Source organism: Amia ocellicauda, chromosome 11, assembly GCF_036373705.1.
Source record: "Amia ocellicauda isolate fAmiCal2 chromosome 11, fAmiCal2.hap1, whole genome shotgun sequence".
NCBI classification, from domain to species: Eukaryota; Metazoa; Chordata; class Actinopteri; order Amiiformes; family Amiidae; genus Amia; species Amia ocellicauda.
Window position 1 is genome coordinate 12,487,716 of NC_089860.1, and position 15,319 is coordinate 12,503,034.

The following is a 15,319-nucleotide window of genomic DNA, read 5'->3' on the forward strand; positions in this document are numbered from 1 at the left end:
GGTGGAACAGAGATCATAATGATTGTAATTACACATACAGTATAGTCCAGAGGTTTGAAGTAGTTTGATGAAGTAGCACTGCTTGACCCAGTGGGGAGTCTGATATTGCTTAAGGGTTTGGTGCAATTAATATAATAATGTGTCAATGTGTCACAAAAAAAATTACCATCTTAAGCTAGAAAAATTATATTTATTATCTGATCAAGCAAGTGGGATCAGCTCAAATCATTATGACTTGAAAACTAGTTAATATTAGACTCAGTGCTGATATCAGGTGTTGGGATGGTGAGAGGGTTTGCTTAGTTTTACTCTCAGTGGATTTGTGATGAATTCCCCTCTCCAGTTATTTAAAAATAAATTACCTCCTCATTGACAGGGGGTAGTTTAGAAGGTCAAGGTGGCTACCTAGCTGTTTTGATGTATCCACCCCCTAAATTAACTCATGCGTAACCATTCACCTTCAAAATCACACGCCAAGTTAAACTGTGTTGAACTGTAGTGATTCACATGATTTCAGATAAATTCAGCAGTTCCTGTAGGTTCCCTCTGCTTGCTGATGCAAATCAAAGCAAAGACTCAACCGTGAGCACCAAGGAGCTTTCAAGAGAACTCGGGGACAAAGTTGATGAAAGGCACAGATCAGTGGATGGCTTTAAAAAATATCAAAGGCCTTGAGTATCCCTTGGAGTCAGTCAAGACTGTTATTTAAGATGTAGAATCCTAGATCAGGCTAGATAGAGTGATCGAGTTAAAGAAGACTGATCATAGAGGCTACCAAGAGTTCAATGGCAACTTTGCAAGAGCTATGGGCTTTCATTGCCAAGACTATGGATGTGGCAACAATATCCCAAGCACTCCACAAATGTGGCCTGGATGGTAGGGTGGCAAAAAGGAAGCCATTAGTTCAAGGCGGTGTAGACTTTCCATAAGCACTGTATATATACATACATACACTGATCAGCCATAACATTATGACCACTGACAGGTGAAGTGAATATCACTGATAATCTGGTTATCATGGCACCTGTCAGTGGGTGGAATATATTAGGCAGCAAGTGAACATTTTGTCCTCAAAGTTGATGTGTTAGAAGCAGGAAAAATGGGCAAGCATAAGGATCTGAGCGACTTTGACAAGGGCCAAATTGTGATGGCTAGACGACTGGGTCAGAGCATCTCCAAAACTGCAGCTCTTGTGGGGTGTTCCCGGTCTGCAGTGGTCAGTACCTATCAAAAGTGGTCCAAGGAAGGAAAAGCGGTGAACCGGTGACAGGGTCATGGCCAAGGCTCATTAATGCACGTGGGGAGCGAAGGCTGGCCCGTGTGGTCCGATCCAACAGACGAGCTACTGTAGCTCAAATTGCTGAAAAAGTGAATGCTGGTTCTGATAGAAAGGTGTCAGAACACACAGTGCATCGCAGTTTGTTGCGTATGGGGCTGCGTAGCCGCAGACCAGTCAGGGTGCCCATGCTGACCCCTGTCCACTGCCGAAAGCGCCTACAATGGGCACGTGGGCATCAGAACTGGACCACGGAGCAATGGAAGAAGGTGGCCTGGTCTGATAAATCACAAGTTCAAGGTGTTGACTTGGCCTCCAAATTCCCCAGATGTCAATCCAATTGAGCATCTGTGGGATGTGCTGGACAAACAAGTCCGATCCATGGAGGCCCCACCTCGCAACTGACAGGACTTAAAGGATCTGCTGCTAACGTCTTGGTGCCAGATACCACAGCACACCTTCAGAGGTCTAGTGGAGTCCATGCTTCGACGGGTCAGGGCTGTTTTGGCGGCAAAAGGGGGACCTACACAATATTAGGCAGGTGGTCATAATGTTATGGCTGATCGGTGTATACACACAGTATATTCATAATGCCAGTTCAGTATTGAATTTGAGATGCTTTAGACTCTTCTAACAACAATCCTGAACACTGTAGTTGAACTATTCCACATTACTTACCGAAACAAAGAGCATGTTCAAATAATTATTAAAGGCTGTACTAGTTAAACAGTCAGCATAGCTTTCTAAATTTCCAGGAGCGTGCTTTGTTATCCTCACCAATTACTCCCTGATGTAACAGCCTTTTCAAGTCAGATAATCTATACAGTAGATAGTTCAAGCTGTGAAAGCAATTTGCCAATTAAGAATGCACAGTGATGCCAAAACCAACAATTAAAGCTGACCTCCAATGGTGCTTTCTTCCTTAAGCTAGATATGTTACTTTCAAAGCCAAATATGCCCTCTGCTGTTCTGATTCTGCTATTAAACACTGAAAAATGTATCTTTTGCAGATACTGTACATGCACTATACATTTTGCCTCAATTAAAACAGAACAGAACAGAAGCGAATGTTTGTAGAGTTTTTACTTATTTAAAGACAGCTCAGACTTGGATCACTTACTGGTAACAAATAAAGCTTATTTTAACAGTGAAACTAAAAATATGATTAAAGGAATGTGGAAGAACTTGGCTCCAGGATTTGAATTTGACAGGCATCCACATTAAAAATATAAAAATAGGTAAAATAAGCTAGGCCCTATTTCTCCCATACAAGAATCCACAAATTACGTATCCTTTGGTTTGCTTTTTTTAGATAAACATATTTTTTTGTATGTACTTTGAATCATTCCCACCAATTTAACATTAAAATATAGCGGCAGCATTTGTATCTCATACCCTTCTTCTGATTGAGGCTGTGCTTTTGGTTCTTCTGTCTTTAAATTCAGATGATACATATATTTCTCACATGATATCTAGGCCTGGTTGTACCCGCTGGCTATTTCCCAGGTTATAGCTGATATGATGACATTTTGCTGATAATCAATGTTTAAAACACTCTTCTAGAAAGGTCACCTCAGGACTTTATATTCCTTGCGTTCCAGGACGACTGATCTCACTTAATAATCTCTTTCACTAAAGAGGATCTCCAGAGGATTCCTGATATTCCTTTCAGTACATTCGATTCAATGGTAAAGCTTTGGTTTTATATGTCCTACATTAGTGCCGTTGTGATGTTACATTCTATTTAAAACATATCTGTATCAAGTCCTTAGGTTTATAATATATGTGTACAATACATATACATTGTATTTGCCTATTTCAATTTTATAATTGAAATATAATTATTTGGGATTATATAGAAAAATCCCTCCCAAGAAGTGGCAGAAACTAATACACTTCTTAAATCATTTTCTTGTTGCAAGTTATCTTGGTTACAAATATATGTGGTGACCACTATATATTTTAAAGGATTTTCATTACTGCATATATGAAACAGATGAGAACAATCATCAACAAATATATACTTAGTGTTGTAAATTGGGTGACTGAAACTGTCTTAACAGTAAATATGAAGCTTATAAGGTCTAGAGATCAAAGAGAATCTCGGAGGAGGAAGATAAATAAGGCAGGCTGTTGCAGCCTCTTGAGACTCCTTATACATAATGTTAAGGCTAATGTTTTACATACGGTTCAGATATAACTGACATCTACTCTGGGAAATGCATGTTTGTCAATGTGTTATTGCGTTTTCTTTTTCTCATGGTAATTCAGTAGAAATTATAGGTGACTCCATCATTGTGAACTTCAATGTACTGTACATAGCTGGATTACATGACATTTACCTTTCAATAATCTTCCAGTTATGAGGGTACAAAAAAAGGCTACATTAGGAAAATAAGAAACAAGCTTGACATCCAGATTAGCAATGACACCTGAAACAGTCTAAGAGCACAATCAAGCCTGTGCGTATTTGCTCATTGTGCCACTTGAACTCTGTGGGGTTTACAGGAGTGGGAAACTCTCAGCTTGTGATCATTTTATGGTGGAACCCTTTAAATAAGACTGTACTTCCACACCAAATTACAGCATTTAGGAGTCAAACACCTGCTGACTTTTCCATTGGAACCGGTTTAGTGTTGAGGCTCAACGTTGTCGTACAAAGTTTGATTTGAAGTTCTAATAAACCCCTTCTGAATTGCTGCTGACCTTAAAATATGACACTAATTTTCGAATCTAACTAATATTCTAATAGACGATGTAGGATACCCCTCCATCATTAACATCCATTAACATCGTGGTCCCCCCTAAATACGCCACTGGTCAGGACCTTTGTGGACTGATGGACTTCAGACTGCACATGACGGGGTGCTGCTGACTAGGACTAAGCCTGGGGCAACAATGTGTAAAACTAAGCGTCTGTCATTGTAAAAAATGGGTTTGAGAAATGCAGGTCTGCTTGACTATTTACAAAGTAATTCATGAATTTAGGCTAACGAACAGGTAGATTATTACTGTAATGTGAGAACTACAGATACACCTAGTATGCCAGCAATTGTGTTTAATACATCGCAGGGGGAAGCATTTCTAATTCACAACATGCTGTGTGCATGACATTGTAATGCATGTTCAATCTCCTCAGGAGCCCTATGGGAGTATTTTGGGGAGGCATCCTCAGCTCAACCAAGACTTACTGTTTGCACTTTGCATCTGGCTGACTTATGCCATTTCAATGTTCATTTCATGTCATTGTTCAGTGGACATTTCAGAATATTTTATACTCTTATACTATTACGCTGTTAATAGCTTATCTGTTACCTTGTCAGTTCTTCAGGCTGTTTGTCATGTGTTACAGTTCCATATAGTTCCATCTAGTGGCCAAATATCATAATGCAATTGTGCTGTTCCAAACTTGTGTTATTCATTATAAGCTTTATTGACGCGAATGTTAATATGTATAGACGTATGTATGTATGTATGTACAGACGGAGCAGTGCACCCCCTCTCCCATTCCCACTCCCACTCCCACTCCCTCTCCCTCTCCCTCTCCCTCCTCCTCTCCCTCTCCCTCCCTCTTTCCCTCCCCCTCCCCCTCTGCTTTCTTCAACAGGAGCAGCGAACCCCTCCTGGAGGAAGCAGGACAAGCGGAGGAGGTTGAAGATGATGAAGATGTGGTGTTTGTGGCAGTGGTGCGCGCTGCTCAGACGGAGGAAGAGCGTCTGCAGGTCAGTGGCGTTGCTGCAGGCGCTGTGATGCTTGTGGCCGCTACACAGGTCCTGTCAGTGCTGCCATCCTCAGTGCCTGGCTCAGCAATTCAGTGCCCCTTCTGGTGGCGCTGAGAACAACTCAGTTTCGTGCTGTAGCGCTTGCTGATGTATGTGTTGTTTTCCACAGCTGGACAGAGAGCAGCAGCAGCAGCAGCAGCAGCAGAGCAGCTCTCAGAGCGCACAACCCGGACAGGACCCCCCTACCTCGCCTGTCTCCTCCCGCCCCTCCTCTCAGGTTAGTGTGGACCCTTCATCAGAAGGCGATGCGCCGGAGCCTGGGGAACATGAGGACTATCTCCTGGTCACTGTGGGAGCTGACGGACAGGAGCTGGAGGGTCATGATCAGTATCTCCTGTTCACTGTGGGAGCTGACGGACAGGAGCTGGAGGGTCATGATCAGTATCTCTTGGTCACAGTGGGAGCTGACGGACAGGAGCTGGAGGGTCATGATCAGTATCTCCTGGTTCCTGTGGCAAATGATGGAGAGGATCCTGGGGTACAGGAGTGGGAATACCTGCTCGTGGGTAAGAAATGGTCTCTCAACAGGTGGTTTCAGCCTGAGATGTGTCTGAGTCAGACGGATGTATTAGAGCAGGGTCCCCAGTCCTGTTCCTGGCGGTTCTTGTTCCACCTGTGCACTTCATGTTCTGTTTGTGCTAATTATTGGTCTTGGTAGAACCAGTGCACCTCAGTCTTCCTGTTTCTGAAAGTGTCCGAGCTTAAAGAGAGCTGGAAAAGCTCTCCTGGACCAGGAACAGATTTACAGTATTTAGCATAGCTTAGTGGGTCATGTGTCTAGGCGTGTTTGCAAAACTTTATTTTAAATTTAAATTGTTTCTAGTGATGCAGGGCTAGATTAATTAATCCAGTTTAGTCATTTTATCACTCGCTACCAGAGTTCATGTGTCAGTTCCTGTTCAATTCCAGTTCAATTCCAGAACTGGAACAGGAATGTGAACTGAGAAACGATCCTGGTTTACAAGATTGGAATTGGAATTGACTTGTTTGAACTGAAATTATAATTGGAATTGAATGACAGGACTTGAGCCCTATTCTGCTTAACCATGGGGTCTCTCTGACCCCACCCCAATGGTACTGTCAATGTAACTTTTTTCATGGTACCAGAGCAGGGTTAAATGTGATTGCTGGGACACTTGCCATGTGCTGTGGTTTCCACGTAAGCTGCAGACACTTTATAAAAAACAAGAAAAGCAATTAGTAAGTGTTATTTTTAGTTTATTCTTGTTTTATGGGTAATTTCAGATTTTGCTGTGTGCTGCTTTTTGCTTTGCTTTACAAACCCGCAGTGCTTTAAACCAGGCTTTGTGCTCTTGTTCCTGCTCAGATGGCGATCTGGAATCTGGTGGTGCTTTTGGAGACGAGGGACTGAACGCATCGCAGACTGAACTCCTGCCCACCAAGCGGTTCGATCCGGCCCACAGTGGAGGGAAGACAGCATGAGTTGCCCTCCTGCAGCCTATTGCTGAGTCAGAGCAAGTTCTCCTCACCTTGGGTCTCTAGACGCAGTGAAATCAAATGAAACTCGCTTTTGGTCCCCTGACTGAGCTGTGTCCAATACTGTTCTGTATTTCAGATGTCAAGTGTGCCTGATGGACTTCGACGAGGACGAGGAGCTGAGGACCCTGCCCTGCCTGCACGACTACCACGTGCAGTGCGTGGATCGCTGGCTAGAGGTGAGCCCTCCCTTCATTCCTAGACTGTCTGTGTGGTTGGATACAGAGTACTGGGATTGATTTCACTGCAACTGTACTTCACGGTAGAGCGGGCCTTAAAAATACGATGACACTTCTACATAGGATAAGAGGTCAGAAATGTTTGGAAATGATGACGGGTTGCTCCTGTGTGATTTATAATGTCAGTTGTGTGTGCTGTGTCAGCTGTACTGCACACACAAAATGTCGCGGTTAAATCGCGTGCTGTTAAGAGTGCGTTAATCCTAGGAGATCTGTTTTATTGCAGTCCAGTCAGTGGATTTACACTGAGACATTTTGAAGTTAATTTAGTTTTGATTGAATTCTTCTCCTCCAGGACAACACATCCTGTCCCATTTGCCGATGGGACGTCAGATCAGCCTTCGAGTGACCAGTGAAGAGGCCCCCCCCACCTCACAGCAGGAAATGTGAGTGTTCCCCATACACGGACATTGAAATCGTGCACATCTCAGAACACTTATTGCACTTAAACATACACTGTGCATGTTGGAACCATAGATTAAGTAATCAATACAAATGTAAATAGTGCACTGTGCACATTGAAATAACAGCAACAACTAATAAACACTTTAGGTAAAAGACACCCACACCAAGAACCCTGGGCACTGCTGAGACATTGGAAGAGGCAGTCAGCCTGCTACGGCAGCACTTCACCGGGAGACAGCTGGTGCTCCTTCGGTGATACAAGCTACGGAAACGGCATCAGCGGCCGGGTGAGTCCATTCAAAGCTACGTGACTAACCTCAGGGATGTGGCTAGATCGTGCCACTACGGGGTGCTTCGGACCAGATCGTACGCGATCAGCTTATTGAAGGGACATTGTGTGAGAAAATACAGGAGAAATTACTTTTGGAATCGGATGAGTTGACACTGGATGCGGCCATAGCACTACAAGTGGAAGCTGCTTTAGAGTGTTCTGCAATGCTCGCAGACTGTGCAGCTACAGCTCACTCCTCCACCCGGCCAGCCGAGATCTCGCAGCTCTTGTCAAACACGCAGGGTGTTCGGGTATACACGAATGCCCTTTGGGCTTAGCTCCGCCCCCAGATGTTTCCAGAAGGTGATGACCGCTGTCCTGGCAGGGATGCAAGGGGTCGCAGTGTTTCTGGATGACATTGTGGTCCATGCCCCTGAACTCTCTACCCACAATGAGCGTCTTCACAGGCTTTTCATCGCTCTCCAGGAAAACCATCTGACGCTCAATGGGGAGAAGTGTACATTTGCAGCACCAGCAATTGACTTTGTGGGTTTTCGACAGACTGCCAAAGGGATTGTGCCTCTCGTATGAAATATAGAGTCAATCCACAACATCCCAGAAACCACCTCTGCCTCCCAGGTGGCCTCGTTCCTGGGGATGACTGCCTACTACCTCCGATTTCTGCCTCAATTTTTCCAGAATACAGCACCCCTTCGCCAGCTCCTTAAGAAGGAGGAGCCGTGGAACTGGACCCCAGCCTGCTCGGCAGCGGTCTGTGCGCTCAAAGCACAGCTCACCATGCCTCCTGTCGTGGCCCATTTTGACCCATTCAGCCCTACTGTGGTCACATGTGACGCCTCAGCTGGGGTGGTGGGAGCAGTTCTGTCTCAGCTGAAGTTCACGCCCGGGAGGGACAATGTGGTCGCTGATCTCCTTTCCTGGTCCATCGCTGCCCCTGCCCCAACTGTCTCACCACTGGACACAGAACCAGAGTTTGTACAGATGCTGCATGCTCCCCTCCAAGCTACTGTTTCACTGGAGGAGCTGAAAAGTGAATCAGAGAGGGACCCTGTCCTGACAGCTCTCCACACCTACATACGCACAGGATGGCCAGGAGGAGCTGGCTCCGTTCGCAAGGGTGAGATATCTGTGTCTCCAGGGGGCTGTGCACTGTTGTTACAGGCAGCTTGTGTACGCGTGTCCTCACAATCAAGCAGAGATACAGAGACCTGATGTGGTGGCCGGGCATTGACCAGGACATTGAGGCTATGGTCAGGAACTGCACACCACGTCTGCTCAGTGGAAAACTGGACCGCCTGTCCAGGCCCCATTGCAGCCCCTCACATGGCTGTCCCGCCCGTGGGAACACCTACAACTCTGCGGGGAGATTCATGGCCAGGCAGAACCTCACCACCAACGCTTCCTACTGGTGGTGTACGAGCTTCACTCAAAGTGATGAGAGGATAAGAGGTCAGGAATGTTTGGAAATGACGACTGGTTACTCCTGTGTGATTTATAATGTCAGTTGTGTGTGCTGTGTCAGCTGCACTGATAACTGAAATTCATATTGTTTCCACATCAAGCAACATCATTAATTAGTATTGCTGTTGAGTGAGAAAAACACATGATTTCCATTATCAATTGTTTAACCCTAGGAGATCTGTTTTATTGCAGTCCAGTCAGTGGATTTACACTGAGACATTTTGAAGTTAATTTTGTTTTGATTGAATTTCTCTCCTCCTGGACGACACATCCTGCCCCATTTACCGATGGGACGTCAGATCAGCCTTCGAGTGACCAGTGAAGAGGCCTGGGGTACAGGAGTGGGAATACCTGCCCGTGGGTAAGAAATGGTCTCTCAACAGGTGGTTTCGGCCTGAGATATGTCTGAGTCAGACGGATGTATTAGAGCAGGGTCCCCAGTCCTGTTCCTGGCGGTTCTTGTTCCACCTGAGCACTTCATGTTCTGTTTGTGCTAATTATTGGTCTTGGTAGAACCAGTGCACCTCAGTCTTCCTGTTTCTGAAAGTGTCCGAGCTTAAAGAGAGCTGGAAAAGCTCTCCTGGACCAGGAACAGCAGCACCTGATTTACAGTATTTAGCATAGTTTAGTGGGTCATGTGTCTTTATTTTAAATTTAAATTGTTTCTAAAATGTTTTTTGTTTTTTTTAATCTTGCAGGATAAACAAAATCATGTCAAGTCTTTTTTGAAATATCATTATTTTCTGTCAATGTGCAAAGCCAGTGAAGCAGGGCTAGATTAATTAATCCAGTTTAGTCATTTTATCACTCGCTACCAGAGTTCGTGTCAATTCCAGAACTGGAACAGCAATGTGAACTGAGAAACGATCCTGGTTTACAGGATTATAATTGGAATTGAACAACAGGACTTGAGCCCTACTCTGCTTAACACCAGCCTCCGCCAAATACACATCAGTACACATATGGAAGTGTCTGTTAGATGAAGTTAAATGTGATTGCTGGGACATGTGCCATGTGCTGTGGTTTCCACGTAAGCTGCAGACACTTTATAAAAAAACAAGAAAAGCAATTAGTAAGTGTTATTTTTAGTTTATTCTTGTTTTATGGGTAATTTCAGATTTTGCTCTGTGCTGCTTTTCACTTTGCTTTACAAACCTGCAGTGCTTTAAACCAGGCTTTGTGCTCTTGTTCCTGCTCAGATGGCAATCTGGAATCTGGTGGTGCTTTTGGAGACGAGGGACTGAACGCATCGCAGACTGAACTCCTGCCCACCAAGCGGTTCGATCCGGCCCACAGTGGAGGGAAGACAGCATGAGTTGCCCTCCTGCAGCCTATTGCTGAGTCAGAGCAAGTTCTCCTCACCTTGGGTCTCTAGAAGCAGTGAAATCTAATGAAACTCGCTTCCAGGCGTCTGTATCTAGAGGCAGAGTTGTGAGACCAGCAGCCTGGGAGTCCCTGTTTGTAGACGTTGCTCCAAAATACAATCTGAGCTTAGACTGACCTAAGAGAGCATCGCAATAATGTAGTTACAACCTTATATGGGTGCATTTCTCTGGTCCCAATCTATGCTGGAATTAATATACACACAGTTCTACCAAGTATGTGTTGTACGTAATTAAGCAGAGTTTGGTGCCCTGACTGAGCTGTGTCCAATACTGTTCTGTATTTCAGATGTCAAGTGTGCCTGATGGACTTCGACGAGGACGAGGAGCTGAGGACCCTGCCCTGCCTGCACGACTACCACGTGCAGTGCGTGGATCGCTGGCTAGAGGTGAGCCCTCCCTTCATTCCTAGACTGTCTGTGTGGTTGGATACAGAGTACTGGGATTGATTTCACTGCAACTGTACTTCACGGTAGAGCGTGCCTTAAAAATACGATGACTCTCTGCACACGATGACACTTCTACATAGGATAAGAGGTCAGGAATGTTTGGAAATGACAACTGGTTGCTCCTGTGTGACTTATAATGTCAGTTGTGTGTGCCAGCTGTACTGCACACACATTACATTACACTACATTCATTGTCATTTAGCAGATGCTCTTATCCAGGGTGACTTACATTTGTACCCATTTGTACAGCTGGGTATTTTGCTGGAGCAATCCAAGTTAAGTACCTTGCTCAAGGGTACAACAGCACTGCCCCACCCAGGATTTGAACCCACAACCATCCATTTATGAGTGCAGAGCCCTAGCCACTACTCAACAGTGCTGCCTACACACACAACAAGGTCGCGGTTAAATCGCGTGCTGCTAAGAGTGCGTTAATCCTAGGAGATCTGTTTTATTGCAGTCCAGTCAGTGGATTTACACTGAGACATTTTGAAGTTAATTTTGTTTTGATTTGAATTCTTCTCCTCCAGGACAACACATCCTGTCCCATTTGCCGATGGGACGTCAGATCAGCCTTCGAGTGACCAGTGAAGAGGCCCCCCCACCTCACAGCAAGAGATGTGAGTGTTCCCCATTGTTTTGACAGCTGTATATATGTCTGTACATAGTATTATATTGTTTTGTTTCTTTACACTACACTTTACTACTGCAGCGGATCCCGCTAACTTCCAGTGCAGGACTCCTTCTGCTATAAACGAATCTGAAGAGAAACAGCGAGAATGAGCTCCACCTTTTCTTATATAACAGGCCTTGGAAAGAGAAGTCTGTAAGTAAACTGTCGTTTTTAAATAATTATAGCCTGTTTTCACTGATTCAAGTGCTGTTTCACGTTAGTTTCACATTTTAATGTTTATTTAGTCTGTATGGTTACCATGACAATACACTGATCTATGCTAATTACCGTTATAGGAATTGTTAGCGCGATAGCCGTCTGTCATGCAAATTAGCATTTTTTATAATGTCTATATAATACGACGTACTATGCATATAATTCCCTTATATATGCAAACAGTTGTATATTGATTTATTTTAATACTATTTAAAACAAAGTGACAGTAAAAGTGGTTTGAGCCAGGCTAGCTAGGCCCTTTTTTCCTGTTAGCTCGTGATTGAAATCTGTTTGTCTACATTTGTATTCTTCAATGTGTGCGGATCATTTTCTAACACGGATTTTCGTAGTTCTGTTTTTTTCAGTTTTACAACCAAAAAATACAATTTTCAGTAAAGAGTCCAAGCGCTCCTGCCTCCTGATTCTGTATTGAGAAGCTGTTCACTGTCTGCCAAGCCTTGTACTTCAGACACATTGTGAGGGCAGAACAGTAAAAACACTGACTACACGGCGGGCCCAGCTACAGGAGGTGTGGATACATTCTACACATCAGAATCCAACCTCTTCAGCCATCAGACACTGCAGAGAGGTAACCCGTGTCATCACGCAGCAACCAGAGGATGAAGGTGACACCCCAGTCATCCCTCAGCATCCAGACGCAAAGGAGAGCACATGCACACTGAGGACCAGGGCACGGTGTTCAAGCTCTAGAGACTCTAGCCAGTCTGATCTGACATCAGCTAGAGCTGCAGCTGGCAGGTCTAAGCACATTAGTTCTAGACAGTCAAGCCACTGTAACCTGTCGTCAGCTAGTGCTGCAGCCACCACGCTTGGTGCCAAAGCAGAAGCTGCACATGTACTGGCTTCCTATGCCGTACGTGAAGCTGATATCATAAGAGAACAAGGCTGCATTGAGGAATAGCAGCATGGGGTTACAGCTGAAGAAGTTAAACGAAAAGCAGAGAAGAAGGCTTCCTTACATATTCTCAAGCAAGAGAAAGCTGCTACAGCAGCCATTGGTGAAGCTTAGGTTTTCATAGGAGCTGCCAAAGATGAGTACAGAGCCCTCTAATAGAAGCCCAAATGACACCTCTCAGTGCAATTTAACACACCCATGAGTATGTACAATTACACACAAACGTGTACACTGCTCAACAGCCTCATGACACAACGCCATTTAAAGCATTGAAGGTCCCACTAGCAGCAGTCAACTTTGATGCAGCCAGATGCTACAAGATTGAACCAGACCTCCAATACGACAAACTAAGTGGTCATGAACACAAAGACATGTCTGTTGGTCCTTCAGGAAACCTGCAGAAAAGTGACATAATCTCCCTTCGTCAGAACACCCTTCTAGGTTACAGAGGAGAGATTAGCACTGTAGGAGAACAACCACACAGCCAGAGAGGGTCCGATCAAACTCCCCTGCTGTCTCACCAGCCACAACCACGCTCTGCTGCTGCTCCCAAAGAATATTCACCTGCTACAGCAGAAATACCGGATACGTCGTCAAATGGTGAGTTCTGGCCTTCTGAAATTTGACGACCTCCCAGAAAACTATTGGGCCTGGAAGTCATACTTCCGTAGCAGCACCCAAGACTTAAATCTTACAGCCAGAGAAGAGCTAGACCTCTCCAAATGGCTTGAGCCCGAGTCATCTGAGCAGGCCAGGAGAATCAGATCAGTGCATGTTCACAATGCAACAGCAGGGCTTGTGATGGTATGGCAGAGACTAGAAGACTGCTGTGGTGCACCAGAAGTTATCAAATATGCACTTCTGAAGAAAACTGAACATTTTCCAAAAATAACAAACAAATACAATCAAGCTGAGAGAGCTTGGAGACATGCTTCTAGAGCTGGAGGCAGCAAAAGCTGGTGGACACCTGCCAGGCCTCTCATATCTCGATACAGCTCATAGAGTTAATCCTATCATAGAGAAGCTCCCTTTACAAGAAAGATGGATCACGCATGCATCAAAATACAAGGAAGATCATCGGGTTGCATTCCCACCTTTTTCCTTCTTCGCCAAGTTCATCGTAAACCAAGCGAAGACATGCAACGATCCAAGCTTTGCCTTCTTGAGCATGGGAGGCTCAAGCTCCACAAAAACAGAGAATCAACCTGTGAAGCATTACAAAGAATACAGAACATCAGTGTCTGTACAGAACACAGAAGTATCATCTGAGTCTGAAGCCAACCAGTCCACTACAGAACAAGCCTCATTCGCTGAGAAAATGCTGCAGCTTCAGGAGCAAGACACTAGATAAGCGGAAGTATTATCTTAAGGACAACTCGACATCTTGCAAATAGCAGCTGTAGCCTACCTACCTGGTCAACATCAAGGGACAAAGTCATGTTGGGATCATCATGGGAAAGTCCAAACTTGCTCCACGTCCTGCCTGTTCAAGGAGGAAATCAAGTGCCTTACCAAAGGAGAAGAGATCTCCAAACACATTCAGCTCAAGAAGCTGAACCCTATGTTTGATGAAGACGGACTGAAGAGAATCTGAGACAGCAGACAAGTGACCTGGGAGGAATGGACATCCTTTTTGGAACTAAACGAATCTCCAGACATTTCACCAAAAACACTATGGGAAACGGCAAAAGTAGTACTGAGAGGGAAGATATAATTGTCATCAAACAAAAAGAAAAAAGATCAAGGGACAAGCACTTCTGGCACATATTATCACCTCTCTTTATGAAAATAGATCCCTTTATAAAATAGAACCCCTTTATCCTCCGGTAATACATCTCTTGGTATCAACATCTCAGACCTCTTTCATGTCAATTTAATTTGAATCGCAATTCATGGATATACACCGATCAGCCATAACATTATGACCACCTGCCTAATATTGTGTAGGTCCCACTTTTGCCGCCAAAACAGCCCTGACCCGTCGAGGCATGGACTCCACTAGACCTCTGAAGGTGTGCTGTGGTATCTGGCACCAAGACGTTAGCAGCAGATCCTTTAAGTCCTGTAAGTTGTGAGGTGGGGCTTCCATAGATCGGACTTGTTGGATTGTCTAGCACATCCCACAGATCTGGGGAATTTGAAAGCCAAGTCAACACCTTGAACTCATGATTCATCAGACCAGGCCACCTTCTTCCATTGCTCCGTGGTCCAGTTCTGATGCTCACGTGCCCATTGTAGGCGCTTTCGGTAGTGGACAGGGGTCAGCATGGGCACCCTGACTGGTCTGCGGCTACGCAGCCCCATACGCAACAAACTGCGATGCACTGTGTGTTCTTACACCTTTCTAACAGAACCAGCATGAACTTTTTCAGCAATTTGAGCTACAGTAGCTCGTCTGTTGGATCGGACCACACGGGCCAGCCTTCGCTCCCCACGTGCATCAATGAGCCTTGGCCACCCAGGACCCTGTCGCCGGTTCAGCGCTTTTCCTTCCTTGGACCACTTTTGATAGGTACTGACCACTGCAGACCGGGAACACCCCACAAGAGCTGCAGTTTTGGAGATGCTCTGACCCAGTCGTCTAGCCATCACAATTTGGCCGTTGTCAAAGTAGCTCAGATCCTTACGCTTGCCCATTTTTCCTGCTTCTAACACATCAACTTTGAGGACAAAATGTTCACTTGCTGCCTAATATATCCCACCCACTGACAGGTGCAATGATAATGAGATT

General features: G+C 44.9%; 1 protein-coding gene across 1 annotated transcript; it reads left to right on the forward strand.

The window, feature by feature from the left end:
• Positions 1-4,867: 4,867 nt before the first annotated feature.
• On the forward strand, positions 4,868-7,168 carry LOC136762699 (uncharacterized). The gene is made up of 5 exons (XM_066716262.1): positions 4,868-4,998; positions 5,168-5,564; positions 6,304-6,497; positions 6,635-6,734; positions 7,090-7,168. The coding sequence occupies exons 1-5, from the start codon at positions 4,934-4,936 to the stop codon at positions 7,141-7,143; spliced, it is 810 nt and encodes a 269-aa protein (XP_066572359.1). The 5' UTR covers positions 4,868-4,933; the 3' UTR covers positions 7,144-7,168.
• The last annotated feature ends 8,151 nt before the right edge of the window (positions 7,169-15,319 follow it).

Bases quoted from the DNA above. Each gene is read 5' to 3' on its own strand.
- LOC136762699 (XM_066716262.1), top strand. From the start codon at position 4,934: ATGATGAAGATGTGGTGTTTGTGGCAGTGGTGCGCGCTGCTCAGACGG. The intron at 4,999-5,167 runs GTCAGTGGCGTT...TGTTTTCCACAG, and splicing joins CGGAGGAAGAGCGTCTGCAG to CTGGACAGAGAGCAGCAGCA. The intron at 6,498-6,634 runs ATGAGTTGCCCT...TCTGTATTTCAG, and splicing joins CACAGTGGAGGGAAGACAGC to ATGTCAAGTGTGCCTGATGG.